A 22073-nucleotide genomic window follows, 5' to 3' on the forward strand; every position below is an offset into this window, starting at 1 on the left:
ACTGGGACCACTTCAATTCACAGATCTTTAAAAAAAAAATCCTCGGGCTGGAGAGATGGCTAAGTGGTTAAGAGCACTGGCTGCTCTTCCAGAGGTCCTGAGTTCAATTTCCAGCAACTACACGGTGGCTCACAGCCATCTTTAATGAGATCTGGCGCCCTCTTCTGGTGTGCGGGCATACATGGAGGCAGAATGTTGTATACATAATAAATAAATCTTTAAAAAAAGAATTCTCATGCTTTTCTGGTCTGAAATAACTTCCAGAGGGATCCTCCACCCCCGACTTTGGGTAAGACTTCCTGGAGAGAAGCTGTGTCTGCAAAGGCTGACTGACTGATTACAAGGTCACACTGTGGAGAGGTTGAAATGCTGCAGGCCCAGAGCCTACTTACACTTCAGCCCCTAAATGCCATCCCATGCCCACCTGTGACTGACCTAATCTCCTGTGACTAACACAGAAAAAACCTTTTGGAAAGTATTATTAAGAAACCAGAGTTTTCACCAACCAAAACGCTAAGAGGCATCATGTAGCTCCTGAGGCCTATAGCAGAGATTTCTCTGATTGCGTGACTTCCTTCTTAATGTTTCCGCCAATTATGACTTTTTTGTTCTGTTATTATAAAAAAAACCCTAGTGTAATTGCTTGCTATATTACTGGAAAATGGAATTTGGGGTAAGCAAAATTTGTGTTCACAGACCATGGTCACCATATTTGGCTCCAGAATAAACTGTTTCTTATTCCCTTTGGCAAAAAGGTATATGATCAAAGGTGTCTTGTGCACAGGTCTTATTTATTTTAGAGGTAACCCAGATTTAAGCAAGGACTGCTTTATCTACCCAGAACTCACTGCTTTGCTAATACCAGAGGTCCCCGAGTTGCTCAAGACCTCTTGCTGGTACAACTACCCAGAGTAGGCAAAGGAGTCTCCTTCTCACTCTGAGGGCCCAGAGCCCATCCAGAACCCATCTTCCCTGCTCAATATCTCTTCTGCTCCCATTCCTAAGGGAGAGAGGGATTGACCAGACAAAGAGACACTTGAATGGACATCCTTTTTCCTAACAAGATCTGAGACAGATAAAAGCTGATCTTGGAGAAGAGTCCAGAAGTCACTGTCAAATTCACTGAGGTCTTCAGGGACTCAGTCCTCTTAGCTGGCCTTGAAGGACATGTGACCCCCAAAACTAAAGTCGGACTTCTAGCAGAAAGACTGTGGCTTTGCATGTTGCTGAAAGACACAAGGACCAGACGCCTGTGAGCAAAACAGAGCACCACAATGAGTCAAATACAAACACAAGCAGAAGCCAACCCCTGTGGAGAAGTGGTTCCGAGGTGGCAAGAGCGGGAAACAGGTCCATGATGTTGACACAGATGCACAGTCTTCAATTCTAAAAGGAGAAGAGATCGTTTATTCTGGAGCCGATTATGAGAAACCATGGCCCAGGAACACAGCATTAGGTAACCCCCAAACCCCTTATTCCAACATGGAGGCATTCTCATGAAGTTTTTATAGTTACAGGCAGAGGGAGTCATAAATCAGGACACATTTCACATGTGTTAATGGAAAGGTCAGGAAGGGCTGGCATTAACAGAGAAATTAGCCATTTGGTGGGTAGAAAAGCATGGTTTTGTTGATATATTGCAAAAAGTTTTACGTGTTGGTCACAGAACATTAGGTCTGACAGAGAGGTGGGCAAGGAACGGCTACGTAGGGGGCTAAAGATGGCCCAAGATCATTGTAATTAGTCCCTGAGCTTTGTGAAATATATAAAAATATAAAAATGCCCTTTAAGAAGCGCTTATAGGAATTAAACAAATCACACAAGAATACCAAAAAAGGGGCATTTAATCCCTTGTACCAACCCTTAAAATATCCCAATGTTTTTACAAAGCCAAATGGAAAAAGATGGAGACTTCTGCTAGACCACCAAGCCCCACATAGGATAGCCATCTCAGTGGACGTGAACCCTCACATCCTGCGATCCCATACTTCACTAGGTGCAGCCCATTTTTGGGTCCAGAACCGCAGGCATCTTCCTGAGCACCTCTGCTGTGTCTAACAGCCAAGGCTTGCTGATCTTCCAGAGAGACGGCAAATGCCTGAAACGCGAAGGCCCAGAAACACTGAAATTCCTACATAGTTTTCTCAAACTCGTAATTCTCATGATATTTATGATTCTTTTAGGAGTCTGATGTTATTCTGGGTGTGGCTTGTGGTCAGGTTCCTCCTAGAACAAAGGAGAGACAAAAGGCTTAGTCAGCACTGGTGTGTGCTTGTTCACCCTCATCACAATGCCATAGCAACCCGAACCCGTTCCTATAGCTTAATATCATAGACTGAGAGCCATAGACACATGGAAATATGCGTTATGATAGGAGGGGGACAAAGGGGCTAAAATATATATAAGCTGAAGTCCTATAGAGCTGGGGACTTGGCCTTGAGATGCGAATCTACTGAGCCAGTTTCAGCACAAATAAAGCTACTCCATGGCAGGAAGCCTGGGTATCCTGTTTCTATCTGAGAGTCCCTTTGCAGATGACCTGTTCTTTCCTCCCTCACAAGATGCTTAACTCAAAGGTCAAATTTTCTTATTATAGCAACTAGCTAAGACAGGCAACAAGGTATCAAAATACAAAATGCAGCTTTACCCACAGAAGGCTAAATACCTGCATTATATGGTGACTCCTTCAGGATTGCTCATACATCTTGTGAGACCATAACAGGAGAAATACCCCTTGCAGATTCAGGGTTCTGTCTGCGGTTAAGACAGTTAAGAACTGCTCTTGTTCTCCTCTGCTAAGTGCTTACAAGTTAAGGTTCCCATTTGTAATGGAGAAGTTCCCATTCGCCCCCCTGCAGGTAAAGGTTTCTGTCTGTAGTTAAAAGACTAAGTTCCCGTGTATCCTGCGTGAAGCCCTTGCAATTAAAGTTTCTATTTGTAAATTTTAAATTTTTGTTTTTTAGTTCTGATATAAACTACAAAACACGTTTTTCCACCTACACTCACCTTGCAGTGCTATTCACAGGCTGTATATCCTTCCCCTCCTTCCTTCCCTTTGTGGCATCCTAACAATGCCAACAGCCAGCTCTCTCACCCCTGAACACTTGGTTACCTCTCCTACTACAGGGACCTCGAGAGGCCAGCACGGGCTGCTCCCTAAAATCCCCACTTAGGGAGAGGTAGCCAGACTGCCAGTCCCAGGTGTACCCTCAAAAAGCTTGCTTTAATAGGACAGTTGTGGATTTGGCTTTTCTTCTTGCAGTTCTGAGGTTTAACCCTCTGAATGGTGCCTCTGTTATTAGTAAATGCCCTGTACCCCAAACAAAAGGACAGCTAAAGGGATCCTAGTGTGTTATTGAAATTAAACTCCAAACTACTCAATAATTGCCTAATTACTATATAAGAGCTACAAACAGAACCGAATCTGATGCTGTACAGCCAGGCCTGGAGAAAAAGGTGGCAATTTAGGCCTTAAAGATGGGTTTAACCCAGGCCCTGCCCTGAGGCAGGCAGTCTACAGGCTTCTTTTTTTCCCTTTGGTTCCTGAGAAGGAAGAGAAGGACTGGGAAGGGGATGCTGATTAGAACCATGGGGGAGGGGCCATGATGGGGGCTGTAGAGGGAGATGAGGGAGATATGGTACACAGGACCCTGGGGTTCTCTAGTCCCCCTCAGCCATTGGACATCTTCCTAGCCTGAGAGCCATGGCTGCCACTGCTTTGCTACTGAAAAGATCTGAAGAGGTCACTGGAGCCTCTCCTTTCACCACTGACACTCACTCCATAGGAATTCTGCTACAGGCATGTCACGCCAGCACTGCTCAGTGAGGTCTCTCTTCACATTCACATCACACCAGCACCGCCCAGTGAGGTCTACCTTCCCATTCACATCACACCAGCACCGCCCAGTGAGGTCTACCTTCCCATTCAGTTCACACCAGCACCACCCAGTGAGGTCTACCTTCCCATTCACATCACACCAGCCCCGCCCAGTGAGGTCTACCTTCCCATTCACATCACACCAGCACCACCCAGTGAGGTCTACCTTCCCATTCACATCACACCAGCTGTACCCAGTGAGGTCTACCTTCCCATTCACATCACACCAGCACCGCTCAGTGGGGTCTACCTTCCCATTCACATCACACCAGCTGTACCCAGTAAGGTCTACCTTCCCATTCACGTCATACCAGCACTGCCCAGTGGGGTCTATCTTCCCATTCAGTTCACACCAGCACCGCCCAGTGGTGTCTACCTTCCCATTCAGTTCACACCACCACTGCCCCAACTTCCCATAAGAAGCTTCTGCTTTTGTCTCCCCGGAGCTCTGCAACTCTCTCAATCCTGCAGCCTGCCATGCCCTTCATCAGATGAACTAGAAGAGGAGGAGCATGGCTGTGCTCAGTACTCTTGTACTTCGTGCTTCTAGGAGAGACATTGGAAACTGCTATGGAAAATGCAGAGCTGATTTACTTACTGCTGGTTCTTACCTGTGAGGTGCACACGAGCATTCGGAGGCAGGATATGCAGCTACTTCTGCTCTGGATGCAATGGATTATGCTCTTTTGCAGATCAGTAAATCTGCTCAAGTGGATGAATTCATAGCCTTAACCGAAGTGCCCCTATCAGAAACAGAACAGTCATAATACACACACACACACACACACACACACACACACACACGCACGCACGCACGCACACGCACACAGACACACACACAGACACACACACACACACATTGAGTCATTGCAGATTTGGAGTGCTGCATGAGAAAGAATTTCTGAATTCCTCCGGGCAGCCTTTCAGAGAAGTCAGCAAATCTCAGAATTTCTGGAAGCCATCCATTTACTCAATTAGTCATTATTAAGATCCTAGAACATTCTAAAACAAATACTAAAGAAGCCAAGAGCATTTCTGTTAGGCCGCAGGAGTGTCTGCGTCTAGAAATGATAGTCTTGACTCAGCTCAGCCTGGACTCTAAAGGATTTCTGGTGGCTAGATGAAAGCCAGTGTCCTCATGAACTTGTGAAACATGCTCCTGTCTGTCAAAATGAGCCATTTCTCTTGCTTCTGTCAGAAAGGACCCGGCTCTTCATAAACATACACCTGTGGCACCTGCCGGCGTATCAAGGTCCATGCTACCCTTCAGTATCCTACAGTCCCCATTCACAGGTACCCTCATACATTTCAAAGTCTGCACTAGGATCCTAGCCCCTTTCTTCTCCCCCACAGGCTTCCTCCTCTGATACCCATTCATTCTATATAGAATGGCAAAGGTTACACACACACACACACACACACACACACACACACACTATTCTCACTATTCTCTTTTGCTTCTTTTTCCTGCTTCCCTAGCCCTGGCCATGTCATGTCTGCTTGCCATGTTCAGTCTATTCTCTCTCTGCACCTGGACCCTTCCCGATGCCCCTGAAGGTTCTCTCTCTCTCTCCCTCTCTCTCTCTCTTATTCACATAAAAATCTTTCTCCCAACATGGAGCAGCTATCTCAGTGGTTTATTTACTACGCCCTTGGACACATTTTTCCTTTGTTGAAAGGACCTTTGGAAACTTGGCACTTAGACTTTGTCCAAATGTCTCTGACATAAGTATGTAAATATGTCTTAGTGTGAATTTGTTTTCTTGTTGGGTTGAAGTTTTTCCCTGCTGAAAAACCATTGTCTCAGCAGGGGAAAAATGAGTTAGAAAGAATTATTTTCACATGGTGCATACTATAGCTATTATGGGATTCATTTGACCAGACAAGTGTTTTTTGTTAAATTTTTCTGTTATATAACAATTTCACTGCATTTACCACCCTTAATTCTTTGGATTGGTTTTACAAATTAATGGCCCTATAAATGTTTTATTGTCATCTGGGTATGACACAGCCATTGAGATTATGATATCATAGTAACTGTGAGCAACTGGGCCTTTACAAGGCTGTCAACAGTCTTGAAAAGAGAGGTTCATGAAGTCGTACCCCTCCACTATTGGCTATAGAAAGCCTGTGGGAGAAGGGGAGTCATGGCCTTCAGTTGAGGACCTCCAGGTGAGCTCACCAGATTCCAGCTGATAATCCCAAACCAATGGTCACTGGGTTAAACAGAGTGAATAAAAACAAACAAAACACCCAGAAAGGCGTGAATGTGGGAAAGAGATCTGTAGGGTGTGGGAGGAAAACAAAGAGTGACGCTGAGAGCAATCAGAAAACATTACATGCATGATTGCAGATGTGGAAACCTAATCAATAAAAAGAGAATTACGACTTAGAAACTCAAATTATAAACTGACCAATGTCGGGATTTTTATGGTGATAATAATTCATTAGATGGTAGATATAAAGTCTATTTTAGCGACTTTAATATTATGCCCATTAATTAGCCATGCTTTTCTTATGCTGTTTGCTCACCCAAACTTCTCATCTTATTCAAGCCAATTCTCTCTCTCTCTCTCTCTCTCTCTCTCTCTCTCTCTCTCTCTCTGTTGCTTTTGTGGTTGTTTTTTTTCTTTATTTAGTCTTCTCTAATACATTACATCCCTACCACAATTTCCTTTCTTTCTTCTCAGTCCCTTCTTACAGCCTTACCTCTTCCCCAGATCCACTCCTCCTCCGTTTCCCTTCAGAAAAGAGCGGGTCTCCCAGGGACATAAGTCAAACACGGCATAACAAGTTATAGTTAGACTGCAGACATACCCTCAGATCAAGTCTGGGTGATGCAGCCTAGCAGGAGGAAAAGGGTCCTAAAAGCAGGCTAAGGAGTCAGAAAGCCCCTGCTTCCAGCGTTAGGAGTCCCACAAGAACACCAAGTTACACAGACATAACATATGTGCAGAATCCAGACCTACACAGGATCCCTGGTTGTCACTCCAGTCGGTGTGAGTCTCTATGAGTCCTGTTTAGCTGACTCTGTGGGTGGTGTTTTTGTGGTGTCCTTGAGCCCTCTGGCTCCTACAATCAATTCTTCCTCCCCCTTTTCCGTTGGGTTCCCTGAGCTCCAACTAATATTTGACTGTGGGTCTTTGCAACAACAAACAAATTCTTTATACTGGGAAACATTCAAATTATCCACTACTGAGAGGGAAAACTTGTTATTATTCAGAATAATTTGGATAAAGAAAAATGCCAGATGTTTCAACAAACAGAGATTTAATTTGTCTGCCTAAAGGAATCTGCTCTCTATTTTTGATCCTCAATCTTTATATCCAAGCAACAGACTGCTAATAGGTTCTCCTCTAGGGCCTAAGTGTTCCCCAGCCATGGGATCTTGGGCAGAGTTACCATATCAGGAATTCGTCTATACAAAGGAGGGTCTTCCCCCTTTGCAACATGCCTTAAATCCAATTGGACAATCAATTGGTTATTCCCACCACATTTGTATCACTGTTGTGCACAATCACTGCCCATAGGCAGTCCTGTCAGGCCCATCATTACTATATCTCACAGGGTCAGAGCTGCTAAGATTGTTGATGGTTCCTCTCTCTCAGCACCCTGTTTGGCACCATCTGGTGCCATGAAAGCTAGCCAGCAGGGAATAAGCATCCATGTTTGTACTAGCTTATTTTCTCCAAGTCCCATGACCAAAGACCGTGGTGTCGTCAAGCAATAGGGTCTTACCATCAAGTTCTGGTGGGGAACCGAGAACAACAACAATAGCTTGCGTTGCTTTGGGACCATATATTTGTAACCATACTCTTTCCTTTGGTTTTCTTATTATTATTTGTGTTTGGTGTTGCCAGTACTCAGTGATTAAAACCTAGCGCTGTTTCCCCTTTGAATCTGTTCCACCACTGGCTGTATATTTGTTCTTTTTAATTATGCTACACTGTCAACATATAACCATCACTATGGTGTTTGTCTGCTTGTTTATTTTTGTTTTCTTAAGCAATACAAGGGAACACATCCCTGGAATCTAACTACAGAAGATCGTTGTGCTGGTTCAAGCATGGCCACCAGTGTCCTGGCTCTTGCTCTCTCTGAGGCCACTGACTACTATTGCTTAAACCCTGTGGTAAGATATATTACAATACCAATTAAACTCCCCACGATGCAGAGATCTCATCCAACTCTACTGCAAAAGAACCCAACGTCCTCCTCATGCATAGGATGAAATAGGATGGAGTCTTAAGTCACTCTCAGGCAGGAGTTCATCGCGTGAATCACAGGAAAATGACTGAATGATGGAGGAGGGTTATCTGTCTATTGTGTTATTTTCATTGGTCAATAAAGAGACTGCCTTGGCCCCTTGATAGGACAGAAAATTAGGTAGGCGGAGTAAACAGAACAAAATGCTGGGAAGAGGGCTATGAGCCAGAAGCCATGGAGTCAGCCACCAGGTCAGACATGCTGAATCTTTCCCGGTAAGCCACACCTCGTGGTGATATACAGATTATTAGAAATGGGTTAATATCAAGATATGAGAGTTAGTCAGTAACTAACTCTCTAGAGATAATGGGCCAGGCAGTGCTTAAATGAATACAATTTGTATGTTGTTATTTCCGGGGCTAAGCTAGCCATGCAGGAGCCGTGTGGGATGAAAAGCAGGCCTGCCCGCAGCTCCTTTCTACAGATGGCGCCCACGTGGATAACTGAATCCACATAAAGCTTGAGAAAGCTTGGTAAAGAATAGAGTAAACCATGTTTTCTTGGTGGCAGCAATTTCTCGGGTCTGCACTGCCTGCTAGAGATAAGCCTCTCTCTTATCTATGAGAGGCTTCCTGACTCAGCTTTAGCTGCAAAACTTTGTAGCTCATTAAGAGGTCCTGCACGAAACACTTAAACGGTGTTGATGAAAAGCTGAACGCATGCTTTTCGGTTTTCAGTCGTAGCAGGAAAAAAGCTGCGCTGTTTTAAAATGGCGGCTTTCTGGACTGTCCTGCCAGGACAATCTCTGACTCTTTCAGGCAGGCAGTCCGACTGAATATGGTCTGTGAGCAGAATGCTCCAGCTTGCTTACTGACAGGGATCTTAAAACGCCATAGAGTTGTGGCAATAAAAATGGCTCCAGTGGTACCTCTACCATGAGTCTGAAAAACTAAAAAATGGACTGGATCTAGCCATCAAAGCCATGGTTTTAGACTCATATGGTCAAAAAAAGAGAGATATACAGTAAAAAGAGATTCAAAGAGGAAGAAAACCTCTAAATGGTTTACAATGTATTAAAAATATACGCAGGCTAAAGGTTAAAGTCATTAAAAATAAAAAAGAAAGAAAGGGAGAAATAGGGAGGCAGAGGTACTTTGACCTCTGAGACTTTAAGGGACAGAGGTAGAGATTGACCTCTGTGACCTCAAGGTGTGGTAGTACACACCTTTAATCCCAATGCCTGGGAGGCAGAGACAGATCTCTGTGAGTTCAAAGTGTGGTAGCACACACCTTTAATCCCAGTGCTGGGGAGGCTGAGACAGTGGGATCTCTGAGTTCAAGGACAGCCTGGTCTACAGAGTTATTCCAGGACAAAGATATACAGAGAACCTGTTTCAAAAAGTAAAAGTAAAAATAAAGGAATAGAGGTTAAAAATAAAGCTGCATAAAGATGGAAAATACACAGAGAATCTTGATACTGTATGCTATTATGCTCTCTTTGAATTGTTTGAATGCTGAGGAAGGCGCAACAGCTGCTAAAAGATATTTGTTTATAAATGCTGCTGAATTAATTCAAGATAGATATGTTGAAAATACCTTGACTTCTGAATTTGGATCTAAGGATATGATACTTTGGAAAGGAGGTTCTTCTTTTGTTTTCACAGAAGATGAGACCCTGTGGATTGCTTCTATCCCAATATGGTATGATAGACCACGTCCTCCTGAAAGGTTGCTGTGAACACCCTCAAGAAATTACTTCACTCAACTGCCAACTGAGATGAACCTGGCAGACAGGTTTTACCATGAAAGACCTGATTAACAGCGCCCCTATACAGCAGGAAGAAGTTTGGAGAGAAATAACTACGTCCATATTCCCAAATATTGTTTATAAATGTTCTTTTACATTTAAAGGGGGATATGATATAGATATGAATAATTTCATTGGTATGGATTTTAAGGTCAATTTTGTTATATGTGTATATATTTCTGATTTTGATTGTGTAGTTCATTTTAAAAATATAATGTATAATTAGAAAATATAGGTTGTTAATGGATAATCATCGATAATAGTAAAGCTTGTAGTAATGTTAGTCTGATTTTCTAGAAGTGCATAGATATATTTCAGATAGACATTCATATCTTTCAAAGACTACAGAGCATGGCATATAATGTTTTAATAACTTAGGACTTTTCATGACAATGAGACACGTCTGCTCCTGGCAGCACCAATCTACTTCAAGAGGAAGATGGGCATCGAAGAGGCTCCTTATGGAGTTGGTTAGCCATTTGGGCAAGAAACTGCTCTTGCCTGGACTGTTATATAAACTGGACACAGAGAACCTGCAGAGAGAGGACTGCTGAACTTGCCTAAAGGTGAGATGATATTTCGGAGTTCCTGATTCATGAAAGAGTCTGCGAGACATTCTGCAGGACACAGCAGATAGTGACTGAATTGCCTTTGAAATTTCCTGCTTCGTGAAAATGTCTCTGGATATTATGGGCCTGAAGGCTGAAGATGGGTGCCCCAACGATACAGAGGAACTTTGGGTGACTGTCCAGGCAGCAAGATGTCTCTGTCATTTCTAGAGTTTTGGAAGTTGCTTACTTCTTGTTTACTTAGGTAATATATCCTTCTGGAGTCTTTGATGGAGTTAAAGAATGGATAGTCGTAGTTATAGTTTTCCATTATTATGATAAAGATTTAGTTATAAATATTGTGACTGTAATTCTTGCTTGATAACTGTTTTGTTATATGTAATTTTACTATGTTAAAATGAAAGCCTTTCCTTTTGTTTAAACAGAAAAAGGGGAAATGATGGAGGAGGGTTATCTGTCTATTGTGTTATTTTCATTGGTCAATAAAGAGACTGCCTTGGCCCCTTGATAGGACAGAAAATTAGGTAGGCGGAGTAAACAGAACAAAATGCTGGGAAGAGGGCTATGAGCCAGAAGCCATGGAGTCAGCCACCAGGTCAGACATGCTGAATCTTTCCCGGTAAGCCACACCTCGTGGTGATATACAGATTATTAGAAATGGGTTAATATCAAGATATGAGAGTTAGTCAGTAACTAACTCTCTAGAGATAATGGGCCAGGCAGTGCTTAAATGAATACAATTTGTATGTTGTTATTTCCGGGGCTAAGCTAGCCATGCAGGAGCCGTGTGGGATGAAAAGCAGGCCTGCCCGCAGCTCCTTTCTACAGCACTGAAGCCTCAGCCTTTCCCTTCCCCCGACATGAGCTTCCTGGGAAATACCATTTTCTTTTGGTTCACTGTTTTCAAAAGTCTGATAGCCAAAGGGTGGGCATAATTGCCTCTAGACCGTCTTTATTCTTGCCAGGAAGGCCAGACTTCCCCACACCCAGAAACTCCTTTTGGTTGATTCGTTACAGGTGCTAGTTGCTGGGTCTGCCCACTTTCGGAGTTCTAAGTCAGAGAGTACTTAGCTTTTCTTTCTCCTTTTCTAGCTTCATTTTTCAAACCCTGGCTCAAATGCTAAAGCTGAAGATTGTGCTGGATTCAGAGGATTCCTGTTCTTCTCTGCTGCCCTCCACCAGACAGCTCCTCCAGGTGCTTCCAGTGCTGAGCACCTGCTTCCTTGAGTCTAACTCAATATTTCTGACTTTTTCTTGCTTTTACCAATTTCCCTCCTGGCAGCTGCTGAGCTCTCCAGCTTGCTTGCCCAATTCTCTAAACTATAAGAACCCCAAAGTTCATTAGTAAAGCAGCCTCTTTACAGTAGAAAGTGGAGACATTCTTAAGTCACTTAGAACCAACAGCACAGAATAATGGCTGTCATGTGTTTTAGTAAATTGCATTAGTGCCTTTGACAAAAAGCGGGTAGATTTGGGCAATAAGAGATGGTCTCATAATTCTGTCATACCACCCACCACCTCAGATATGTAGATAATTTACTATTTCTTATAACAATACATGCTTCCAGGCCCAGATCTTACACAGGTGCTTAGAATCTGAATTCAGATCCCAGGCTTGAGAAAGGAAACATTTTACCCACTGAGCCGTCTCCCAAGGCCCTGAAGACTTCTAAAGAAATCATAATTAAATGCTGGAGTGATAAATGGTCTTTATTTCAGGTTATTGTAGTGGAGAGGATGAGGTCAGTGATTCTAGGAACAGTCAAACCAGTGAGAAATGCATTGTCCTTAAAATCCATGCCCCAGCCTTCCTGGACATCCGTTCACAAATATGGTGCCTGTGACTTCATGGTAGAATTTGAATCAGCTTTAGACAGTTGATGACCAAATAAAGTTCTGCTTTTGTCTCCCTTAAATCTTCTGCTCAGGCTGCTGCTGAGCAACCTCCAAAGATCTCAAGGGCAGAGGCACCAAATGGAGCAGGCATGCCATTTAGCACAGGTACCACGGGGACTCTGTAGGAGCAGTGAAGCCTACAATTCCCAAAGTGAGCGTCCAGGAGGGAGGGAAATAAATAGATCTCAACTCAAGAATGTTCTAGCTAGCTCTCTGTGGAAGAGACCAACTTTATGATGTCCCTAATAGTTACTGAAGTTACAAGCCCGGCAATTCCTGCTGGTTCATCAAACATAGAGTTAAGGTTAAATGTGCTTGGAGCATTCATAACATAGCCAAGATGAAGGCCTGAATAGGCAGCTGTTTAGGCGAAACTTAACAATATAGTCTGTGTCTAAATGGGGCGATTGAAAGTTTAACCTAAAAAAAAAAAAAAAAATGTTCCCAGTGGTGACCATCTCCACGAACCAGATTGAGGGTTGCTAGGTGACACAAAGTAACAAAGGCTAAGTCCAAGTTCATTTAAATTTTTTTAAAGATTTATTTATTTATTATGTATACAACATTCTGCCTCCATGTATGACCACACGCCAGAGGAGGGCGCCAGATCTCATTCCAGATGGTTGTGAGCCACCATGTGGTTGCTGGGAATTGAACTCAGGACCTCTGGAAGGACAGCCAGTACTCTTAACAGCTGAACCATCTCTCCAGCTCCCATTCCAAGTTCATTTAAACTTACACAAAGGGCATTATCTTAGTATTCTCAAATACTGATCCCCACTTCTATCTGTCACCCTTCGTACTAAGGGCTCCTAGGGCACTCTGCTTACATTGTTAAGATTTGATATAAAATGCATTTTCAAATTACAGCAAAATTTTTCAGCACATGTTTCCCAACTAAAACACTTAGCCTTTTAAAAGCAGAGACCATTTTTGTTTGTTTTTAGCATTTTCTATTAGCTGTATTAATTACTCTTCCCTTTGCTCTAACCGAAAGACTAACAAAAGCAAGTTACGGGAAGAAGGGCTTCCTTTCGCTCGGGTTCAGGGAAATGAAGTCCATCAAGGTGGGGGTAGGCATGTTGTTGGGAGTGGCTTCATCCATCCAGGAATCAGAAGGAGGATAATATCATTTCCCGGCTGGCTTTCTTCTTTCCCTCTTTTCAGTCAGTCCAGAACTTCAGCTGATGGAATGGTGTCACCCACACTCAAGGGTGGAGGTTTCCTTCCTCAGTTAAAGATCTCAAAAACCACTCTCACAGATACACCCAAAGGTGGGGCCCATGAATTTTCTGTGTTTGTTAACCCAACAAAACTGACAATAGAATTTAACTATCATACTAAGTATCTAAAACAATATCTTTCCATGCATACCAGGTTAACCAGAAATTGAATATTCCATCCTTGCTTTTTTCTTTTTCTTTTCTAATATTTTTATTACTTTATGAATAATACCATTCATATTTCTACTTCCTCCTCTCCTCCCACTTCCCTCCCACCTCCCTACTCTCCCTCCCTCCTCCCCCATGAGTCCTAAGAGAGGGCAGGGTACCCTGCCCTGTAGGAAGTCCAAGGACCTCCCCCGTCCATCCAGGCTTAGGAAGTTATGCATCCAAATAGAATAGGATCCCAAAAAGCCAGTACATGCAGTGGAGACAAATCCCAGTGCCATTATCATTGGCTTCTCAGTCTGCCTCAATTGTGAGCCCCATTCAGTGGGTCCAGTTTGATCCCATGCTCATTCAGTACCAGTCCAGCTGGATTTGGTGAGCTCCCATTAGCTCAGGCACACTGTCTCAGTGGGTGAATCAACCCCTAGTGGTCCTGACTTCCTTGCTCATCTTCTCCTTCCTTCTGCTCTTCAACTGGACCTTGGGAGCTCAGTCCAGTGCTCCTATGTGGGTCTCTGTCTCTATCTCCATCTGTTGTCAGATGAAGGTTCTATGATGATATTCAAGACAGTCATCAGAGTGACTACGGGACAAGGCCAGTTCAGGCACCCTCTCTTCCACTGCCCAGGGTCCTAGCTGGGGACATCCCTTTGGACACCTGGGAACCCCTCTAGAGTTGAGCCTCTTGCCAACCCCACAATGCCTCCCTTAATTAAGATATCTTCTTTCATGCTCCCATATTCGTCCTTCCTCCATCTCAACCATCCCACTCCCCCAAGCTCTCCCCAACCATCTCCTTCTCCCCTCTCTTTCCCCCTCTCTCCTTCCCCCCACCTTAACCCACCCCCATGCTCCCAACTTTTGCCTGAAGATCTCGTCTGCTTCCAATTTCCTGGAGGATCTGTATATGTTTTCCTTTGGGTTCACCTTATTACTTAGCTTCTCCAGGATCGCGAACTATAGGCTCAATGTCCTTTGTTTATGGCTAGAATCCACTTATGAGTGAGTACATACCATATTCATATTTTGAGGTCTGGGTTACCTCACTCATGATAGTGTTTTCTATTTCCATTCATTTGCATGCAAAATTCAAGATGTCATTTTTTTTTTTTTTTTTTTTTTTTACTGTGGAGTAGTACTCTAATGTGTAGATGTGCTACACTTTCTTTATCCATTCTTCCATTGAGGAACATCTAGGTTGTTTCCAGGTTCTGGCTATTACAAATAATTCTACTATGGATATAGTTGAACAAATGCTTTTGTAGTATGATAGAGCATTTCTTGGGTATATTCCCAAGAGTGGTATTGCTGGATCCTGAGGTAGGTTGACTTTCTCATTTTCTGAGAAACCGCCACATTAATTTCGAAAATGGTTGTACAAGTTTGCATTCCCACCAACAATGGATGAGTGTTCCCCCTACTCCACATCTTCTCCAGCATAGGCTATCATTGGTGTTTTTGATTTTAGCTATTCTGACAGGTGTAAGTTGGTATCTCAAAGTTGTTTTTATTTGCATTTCCCTGATAGCTAAGGAAGTTGAACATGTCCTTAAGTATCTTTTGGCCCTTTGAAATTCTTCTGTTGATACTTCTCTGTTCAGTTGCCATATCTCTTAATTGGGTTATTTAGAATTTTAGTGTCTAGTTTCTTGAGTTCTTTATATACATATATATATGTACTTTATATATATATAATGTAATATATATATATATATTAAAAAAACAGATTTTCTCTGTGTAGCTTTGGAACCTTTCCTGAAACTCTGTAGAGCAGTCCGAACTCACAGAGATCCACCTGCCTCAGCCTCCTGAGTGCTGGGATTAGAGGCATGTGCCATCACCATCCCCTCTGGCTTTGCTTTAAGATACCTTAAATGCTCACTTTCTGCTGTTTCCTTCTGAATTGCTACAGAATTCTTGTACCTCTTCCAGGAACTCATTTTCCTTGGGGTAACACCATTATAGTTGAGTCTGAACCAAACACTAGTTCAGAATAAGAAATGGGCTTTCCTTGGCACTAGATCCGACGGTAAGACCTACATTCAACCTCACATTTCCAGTTACCCCACAAATACAACTGAGTGTTAACTCTGTGGATTATCTTCTAGCACTGAGGATGTGAAGCAGATAAAACAGACATAAATTTCAGTCTTCATAGGCTTAAATTCTCTGGGGGAATTTAGACAATAAAGTAAAACTTATTGCTTTGATGAAGAGATGCACAAGTCATGAAGAACTAGACCCGATTCAAAGAAATCAAAGGTGACTACCATGTGGAAGCCGTGGATAACCCTGACTTAAACAAACAAACAAACGTAAAGACTGACTTATTTAAGGAGCTGAAAGAACTTCAACCATTCGCACTGACCCAGAAAGAATGCTTTGTGTCCACCATGTTTGTCTCTCTAGAAAACCGAAATCCACAGGGACAAGACACGAAAAGGAAAACCCACTACGGCTCTCTCACTGGATTGAAGACACCCGCTCCACAGGAACCACTCTATGCTGGGACTGTAAACCTGGCTAAAAACTTAGATCCAGGGAGATCATGGGCCCTAGGGGAGCTTATTGCTATTGTTCATCTAAGGGAACTCCGAGGTCCCTTTCAAATGCTGGTGTTCATAACTATAGACAAGGGCACGCCCTCAGCATTAACCACAGAAGGCCCTGTCAGATGAGTGATGGGGAGTGCAGAGTCTCACGGTTGTACATGGTGCAGAGGATAAGGGGAAGTTAAGTGTCAGCCTGAACAATGAATTTATACTGTCTCCTCTATGGCTCAGAGAACATTGCAAAAGACAAGGGAGAAGATTATTAAGAATTAGAAGAAAGAGAGAAGGTCTGTGAAATGTTGTCCAGGCAAGACACAGACACTACCTGTTGGGTCCAGGGGGGTCGTGCAAAGATGAGACCTAAGTCTAATAAGCTAGAAGCAAATTTATTCCAGAAACCAGATCCCAGGAAAACCAGAAGCAAACTTTAAAAAAAACATCAAAACACCACGGGGCTTAAGAAGCTTATCTGCTAGCTGAGACCACAGTCAGAGACGGTGTTTGTTAGGCTGTGGTAAAAGGCTAATTGCTGAACCCACCTTTTATAGTTAGGGCACCAAGCATTAGGTCTGAACAAAGGAATTTTTACAATCTTACCCAGACCCGTGGGTCAGTCAAGGGAGATCCTAAGGAGGGGAGTGAGTTCTAACGTCAATGGGTAACTAAGTAGCTGTCATGAAATATGTTTTAGAGTAGATTACAGTGAAAGTCACTAATTGCAAGAAAACAGGTGTCTTTAGCAGTTAGTCAGAAAAGGGACTGCTAGTAATACTAGAAGGCTAATAAATTAGCATTAATTGGTTCTCAGGCTGGGAACTTAGAAGATACCAGAAAGTTTTTTACACTATCTCAAGGTAAAACTCAGATACAGACTGCCATACTTTATAACCTCCATTATCAGAGCTCATAATTAAACCATTGTTTGTATTTGTCCACAGTCTCCTGGTACCTCCAGGTATATACTGAAGTTCCATGCCTCCCCTTTGATGGCACCAGTTTTCCACAACGGAGACAGTGTCTAACCCAGAGGTCATGTATCTCTGTCTCCTAAAGGTTAACTCAGTTCATATCTGTCATTTTTCGAGGATGGCCAGGACACTACTCTCAATTTACAGGGAGAAGCTCTGGCCTTGTAAATAAAACAGCCAGTTGTAAAATGAAATGACCTAAGCTGATGGAGGCTACCCAAGCAACTGAGAAAATAGCTCACTGTGAATGACTGATCCTTGATCTGCTGAGAAAGTTGCTGAGAATCTGTTCTCATTCTTCTAGACGTATAACTTTATACTTTTTATTTCTACATGCTTATTTCTGGAATCTACATTTTTATTTTCTTATTCTTGGACTCTTCGTTAACAACATAAAGTCACAGGAGCTGGGACTGCCTGAATTGGTCCTGCACAAGAATAGGCCTAGCACAGATTTTGTTGCATTTTTAAATGGTTTATAGATTTGTCTATACATTTTAATGCATGTGTATATATATTTTGTTGTGCACATATGTGTCTGTGTACATAAAGGTGCATATTTACATGTGAGGTACATATGTATATGTAGGTGTAAATTTCTGTACATGTGTGAATGCTAGTGTGGAAACGAGAATAAACCTCTAACATCAAAAAAAAAAAAAAGAATAGGCCTAGCAATAGTCAGGCATGGATGGCACAGGGACCATAGCTATTGACTATAGATAAATTCGGGGAGAAAGGAAATCGTTGCTTTTACTTGTGTACCCACTGATGACTACAGCAGATTCCAGTGGATAACTTCCAAACCAATGGACACAGAGATGCCCCCCATTATATGCCACAAAATGATTGAGAAAACATGAATCTTGTAAAAGGACTTGTGGGCACTAGGGGAGGTTGACTGGGATGAGAAGGTGATCCCAGAAGTCATAAGATGGGGAGAATCAGAATACATCATTCAAACGAAAGGGTAAACTTCATCACTGAGGCAAGAAAACTCCCAGGACAGACAATTGCTCTATTTATAACTGAACTACCTTAGTAGAGTTGTATATGGCAATCTTTAGAGTTTTCATAGTCATTGCTTTTATTCTAGATCAAAGTTTATTTGTTTAGGGACAGGAGTTCCACTAATGCCCACTTCTTTCTCTGCTTCCCAAATGCTGGGATTTCAGGCATTTGCAACCACACCTAGTTTGCAGAATGCTTTAAAAATAGAGAATATTACAATTTATTATAGAAAATGGGAGTTTCCTTTTCCTTATCCCTAAAATTTAAATATTACATCTATAATTATAAAATGTATAGATTATAAATAGCCTCATGCCCTATTTACACGAGCTGGTGCAAAAAAATAGCAATGGTCATGAGCCATTTGGCTGCCCAGCACTAGATAAATCCTGTCCACTAGACCTCCTCACAATGATGGGCTTCCTCCTGTCTATGCTCTTTGCTGTGTGTGAACCACATGGAATATTCTGTAGTTGACGCATGACTCATAGAAATGAGGAACTAAATTTGAACTAAATTCAAGTTAAATTTGAATTTTCATCGATTTTAAAGTAAATTTATATAGCTCTATATTTCTGCAGTTAACAATCTCTAGATTCAGTGTCTAGATTGTGACAAAGAGATGTTACCAAGATATACAGGAACATCTTTTCATTTTTGTTTTGCTTGCCATGGGAATAGACAGGGCTTACATCCCATAGGTTAAGGCCTTGGCTGCTCCTTTTGGGGTACTACACTGTAAGGGTCAGTGTCATCTCATTACATTTTGGGAAAGTGGTATTTGAGTATCAACGGTATTTGCAAAGGAGAGCACCGATGTTTATTTTAACTGAAACACTATGGAATTATTGGTTTTAGTGGAATGGTGACCGGAATCACGTGACTTCCTCCATTGTACACACAGTTCATCATCATTTCTAAAGGAAGTTCCACTTATGGCAAATCCTCGTGTAAAGGGATCTTGAGTCTTGTGAGTTTAAGGCACTACTTGAGCATTTTATTTCTCTTAATGCAAGATCAGGACTCAAAACAACTGCTATTGAAAGACCTCGATAAATCCAGACCTCTCTAGCAGGAACAATAGAGCCAAAAATCTAGGTTAGCCAGTTCAGTGACTCTGTTTCAGGAACTAGCCGACCATAAAGTTAGATTATAATCTTGAACATAATCTTGAGAAACAGGGAGTTACCCCCTTGTGATTATCACTGGTATTTTTGGAATTTTCCAATGATGCCCTCCCTACCCCCTTTTGAATTACTGGGTTGTAGTTTCTTTCCTTAAATACCCCTTCTACCAGCTACTTGGGGTCGAACTCTTTACCCCTGCGTGGGAAATGAGTTTCGGTCACAGTACACTGGTCCCTGTCCTGTCAATAAACCTCGTGTGATTGAAGTAAGGACGGTCCCTCGTGAGTTCCTGGGGGGTCATACTATCCTGAAACTTGAGTGAGAGTCTCCCAGCTCTGGAGATCTTTCATTTGGGGGATAATCCCGGGATTGGCAGCCACCCCCGTCTCCAAAGACCCACTTGGAGGTAAGACATTGTCTGTGTGTCTGTGTCTTTGTGTTTCCGTGCCGGCTGAATTCCGGTTCTGTACAGGTTCTGTGTTTTTGGTTTCTGTTTTGCAGTCACTTGCTTATCATGGCTGGCTCCCACAGCTCCACAGCTACAAAGAAACCCTGTTACCAAAAAAGAAAAAAGGAAAAAATCCTGTAGCTGTGCTTAGGAGGAGCTCACAGGTCCCTCTCAGGGTTGTCACCATTTTGTACAGGTGTGTGACCCTATGTGCATGTGGTCGAATAAATGCTCTTGCTGACTGCATCATGACTGGTGGTCTTTTGGGAACTTCTTACAGACTCTAAAAATTATTACTCCAGGGTTTTGTTTTGTGATGTGGATCTTGGGAGTTCCTTCTAGATTTTGGATATGAACATGTCATTAAATAAATGTTTTGCAAATATTAGTTTTCTCGCACTTTATAGGCTGTTTTTCATTTTTAATGTGCAGATTTTAATCTTTGGAAGTCTCCCGTGTCCATTCTCTTCTGTTTCTTGTGCTTCTGAATTCATGTCTGAGAAATCATGCTGAAGACCAATGTTCTAGACCTGTCCTCAGTGCTTTCTGTTAGGAGCTCTAATGTCTCAGCGCTTACATTCACGCCTATAATCCATTGCGTTGATTCTCTCATATGTGAGGAAAGATAGGAATCGCACAATTAAATAATTCAAATATTGCAGAGGTGCATGTGACATGTGTCCCTTCCGCATTTACATTGATTAACTAGAAATAACCCAACTGTACAACAAGAGGGGGAGGAATAGAAGCTGACCAGTGAGAAATAGACAGTTTCATGACTAAGGGTTTTTGTTATAGTCATAGTACAATATTAAGTAAAAAATAAAAGGACAAAATGTTTGGAGGAAAGACAACAGAACACTGAATAGCAATTAGAAATGACCTTTTAAAAAATCCCCTATCCTTTACATTTTTCAGATTTATTTAATACCAGTAGTATGATATTCAGATAATTATATAACACATACTTTTCAGTTTCCCCCTTAGATGTCATTCTCATGGAGAATTAGAACAGCATTTAAACTTCTGGAATACCAAGCACTTGAAGATTACATTTGGTTTTACTTATTTTTAAATTGAAGCATCTTGGTTTTGATGACTTGACTGAAAAAACAGCACTTTTGGAGCCACATGAGTAAAAACTTAGTCAGGGGAGAATTCCAAATGGAAGAGTGCAAAAAAGATTTCACAAGAATGCATAATAGCTTTATTAAGCATTAAAAATGGTTTGTAAAGGAATAATTGCCTGCACTCAGGGAATTATGGGTACTATAAATGTTAGGACTAGGCTATTAATCAGTTTATATCATAATGGGAACAACTGTAAGTCATATGTTTTCATACCGAGCTATGAGAAAACAGATCATTTCTCTTCCCAAAAGATGCAAAAAGTGGGGCTGGAGAGATGGCTCAGAGGGTAAGAGCCCAGGCTGCTCTTCCAGAGGTCCCGAGTTCAATTCCCAGCAACCACATGGTGGCTTACAACCATCTGTAATGTAATGAGACCTGGTGCCTTCCTTGCCAGCAGTACACTGTATACTCAATAAATAAATAAATAAAAAGATCTAAAAAGTGGTCAGTATTTGTGTCAGAGAAAAAGAAAAAACCATCATATAGTAGAAAATGGGGCCTGGGAAGCCCAGATGCAGTGGTGTGTGTGATGTGGGGGTCTGGGAAGCCCAGATGCAGTGTTTGTGTGTGTGATGTGGGGTCTGGGGGAGCCCACATGCAATGTTGTATGTGATGTGGTAGAGTTTTGGGAAGTCTAGACACGATGCTGTATATGATGCAGTAGAGTCAGGGGGGATCCTATGTGCAGTGCTGTGTATGATGGAGTAGAATTTGGAAATGTCCAGATGCAGTACTGTGCGTAACGTTGTAGAGTTGGGGGTGTTCAGACGCAATGAGGTATATGAGTCCCCAGCTCTCTAACAGTCCATTTGGAACCTGAATGGGCGTAAGTGCACACTGCGCTGCACAAAGCCCTGTGCAGAACAGACAATCACCAGCACTAAACAGCTTTAAGGCTCAGGAGCTCTCTTCCACCAACTCAGAGTGTCTGCTCTTTAGGGCGTCATTTCTGGCTCACTGAGCCTTTCCTAACAAGCTGCAGTGTAAAGAAGAGTGACTCAAAAGGAGTTAAAAATTATAGAAAAATTCGAGAAAGGTATAAACAGTCTTTTCCTAGAGGATTTGACATTTAAAACTGCAGCCACCTCTA

At 42.3% G+C, this 22073-nt stretch overlaps 1 protein-coding gene across 2 annotated transcripts in view; it reads right to left on the reverse strand.

Moving 5' to 3' along the window:
- Positions 1–1826: 1826 nt before the first annotated feature.
- The window catches only part of Cd55 (CD55 molecule (Cromer blood group)), a 65610-nt gene continuing 45363 nt past the window's right edge, over positions 1827–22073 (reverse strand). For both annotated transcript variants that reach the window (XM_087906556.1, XM_087906553.1), the window contains exon 10: positions 1827–2226. In XM_087906556.1, coding sequence (XP_087762682.1) covers positions 2216–2226 — 11 coding nt within the window. In that variant the 3' untranslated portion in view covers positions 1827–2215. The remainder of the gene's footprint in view (positions 2227–22073) is intronic.

This window comes from Myodes glareolus, chromosome 5 (genome assembly GCF_982192425.1).
Source record: "Myodes glareolus chromosome 5, mMyoGla1.1, whole genome shotgun sequence".
NCBI classification, from domain to species: domain Eukaryota; kingdom Metazoa; phylum Chordata; class Mammalia; order Rodentia; family Cricetidae; genus Myodes; species Myodes glareolus.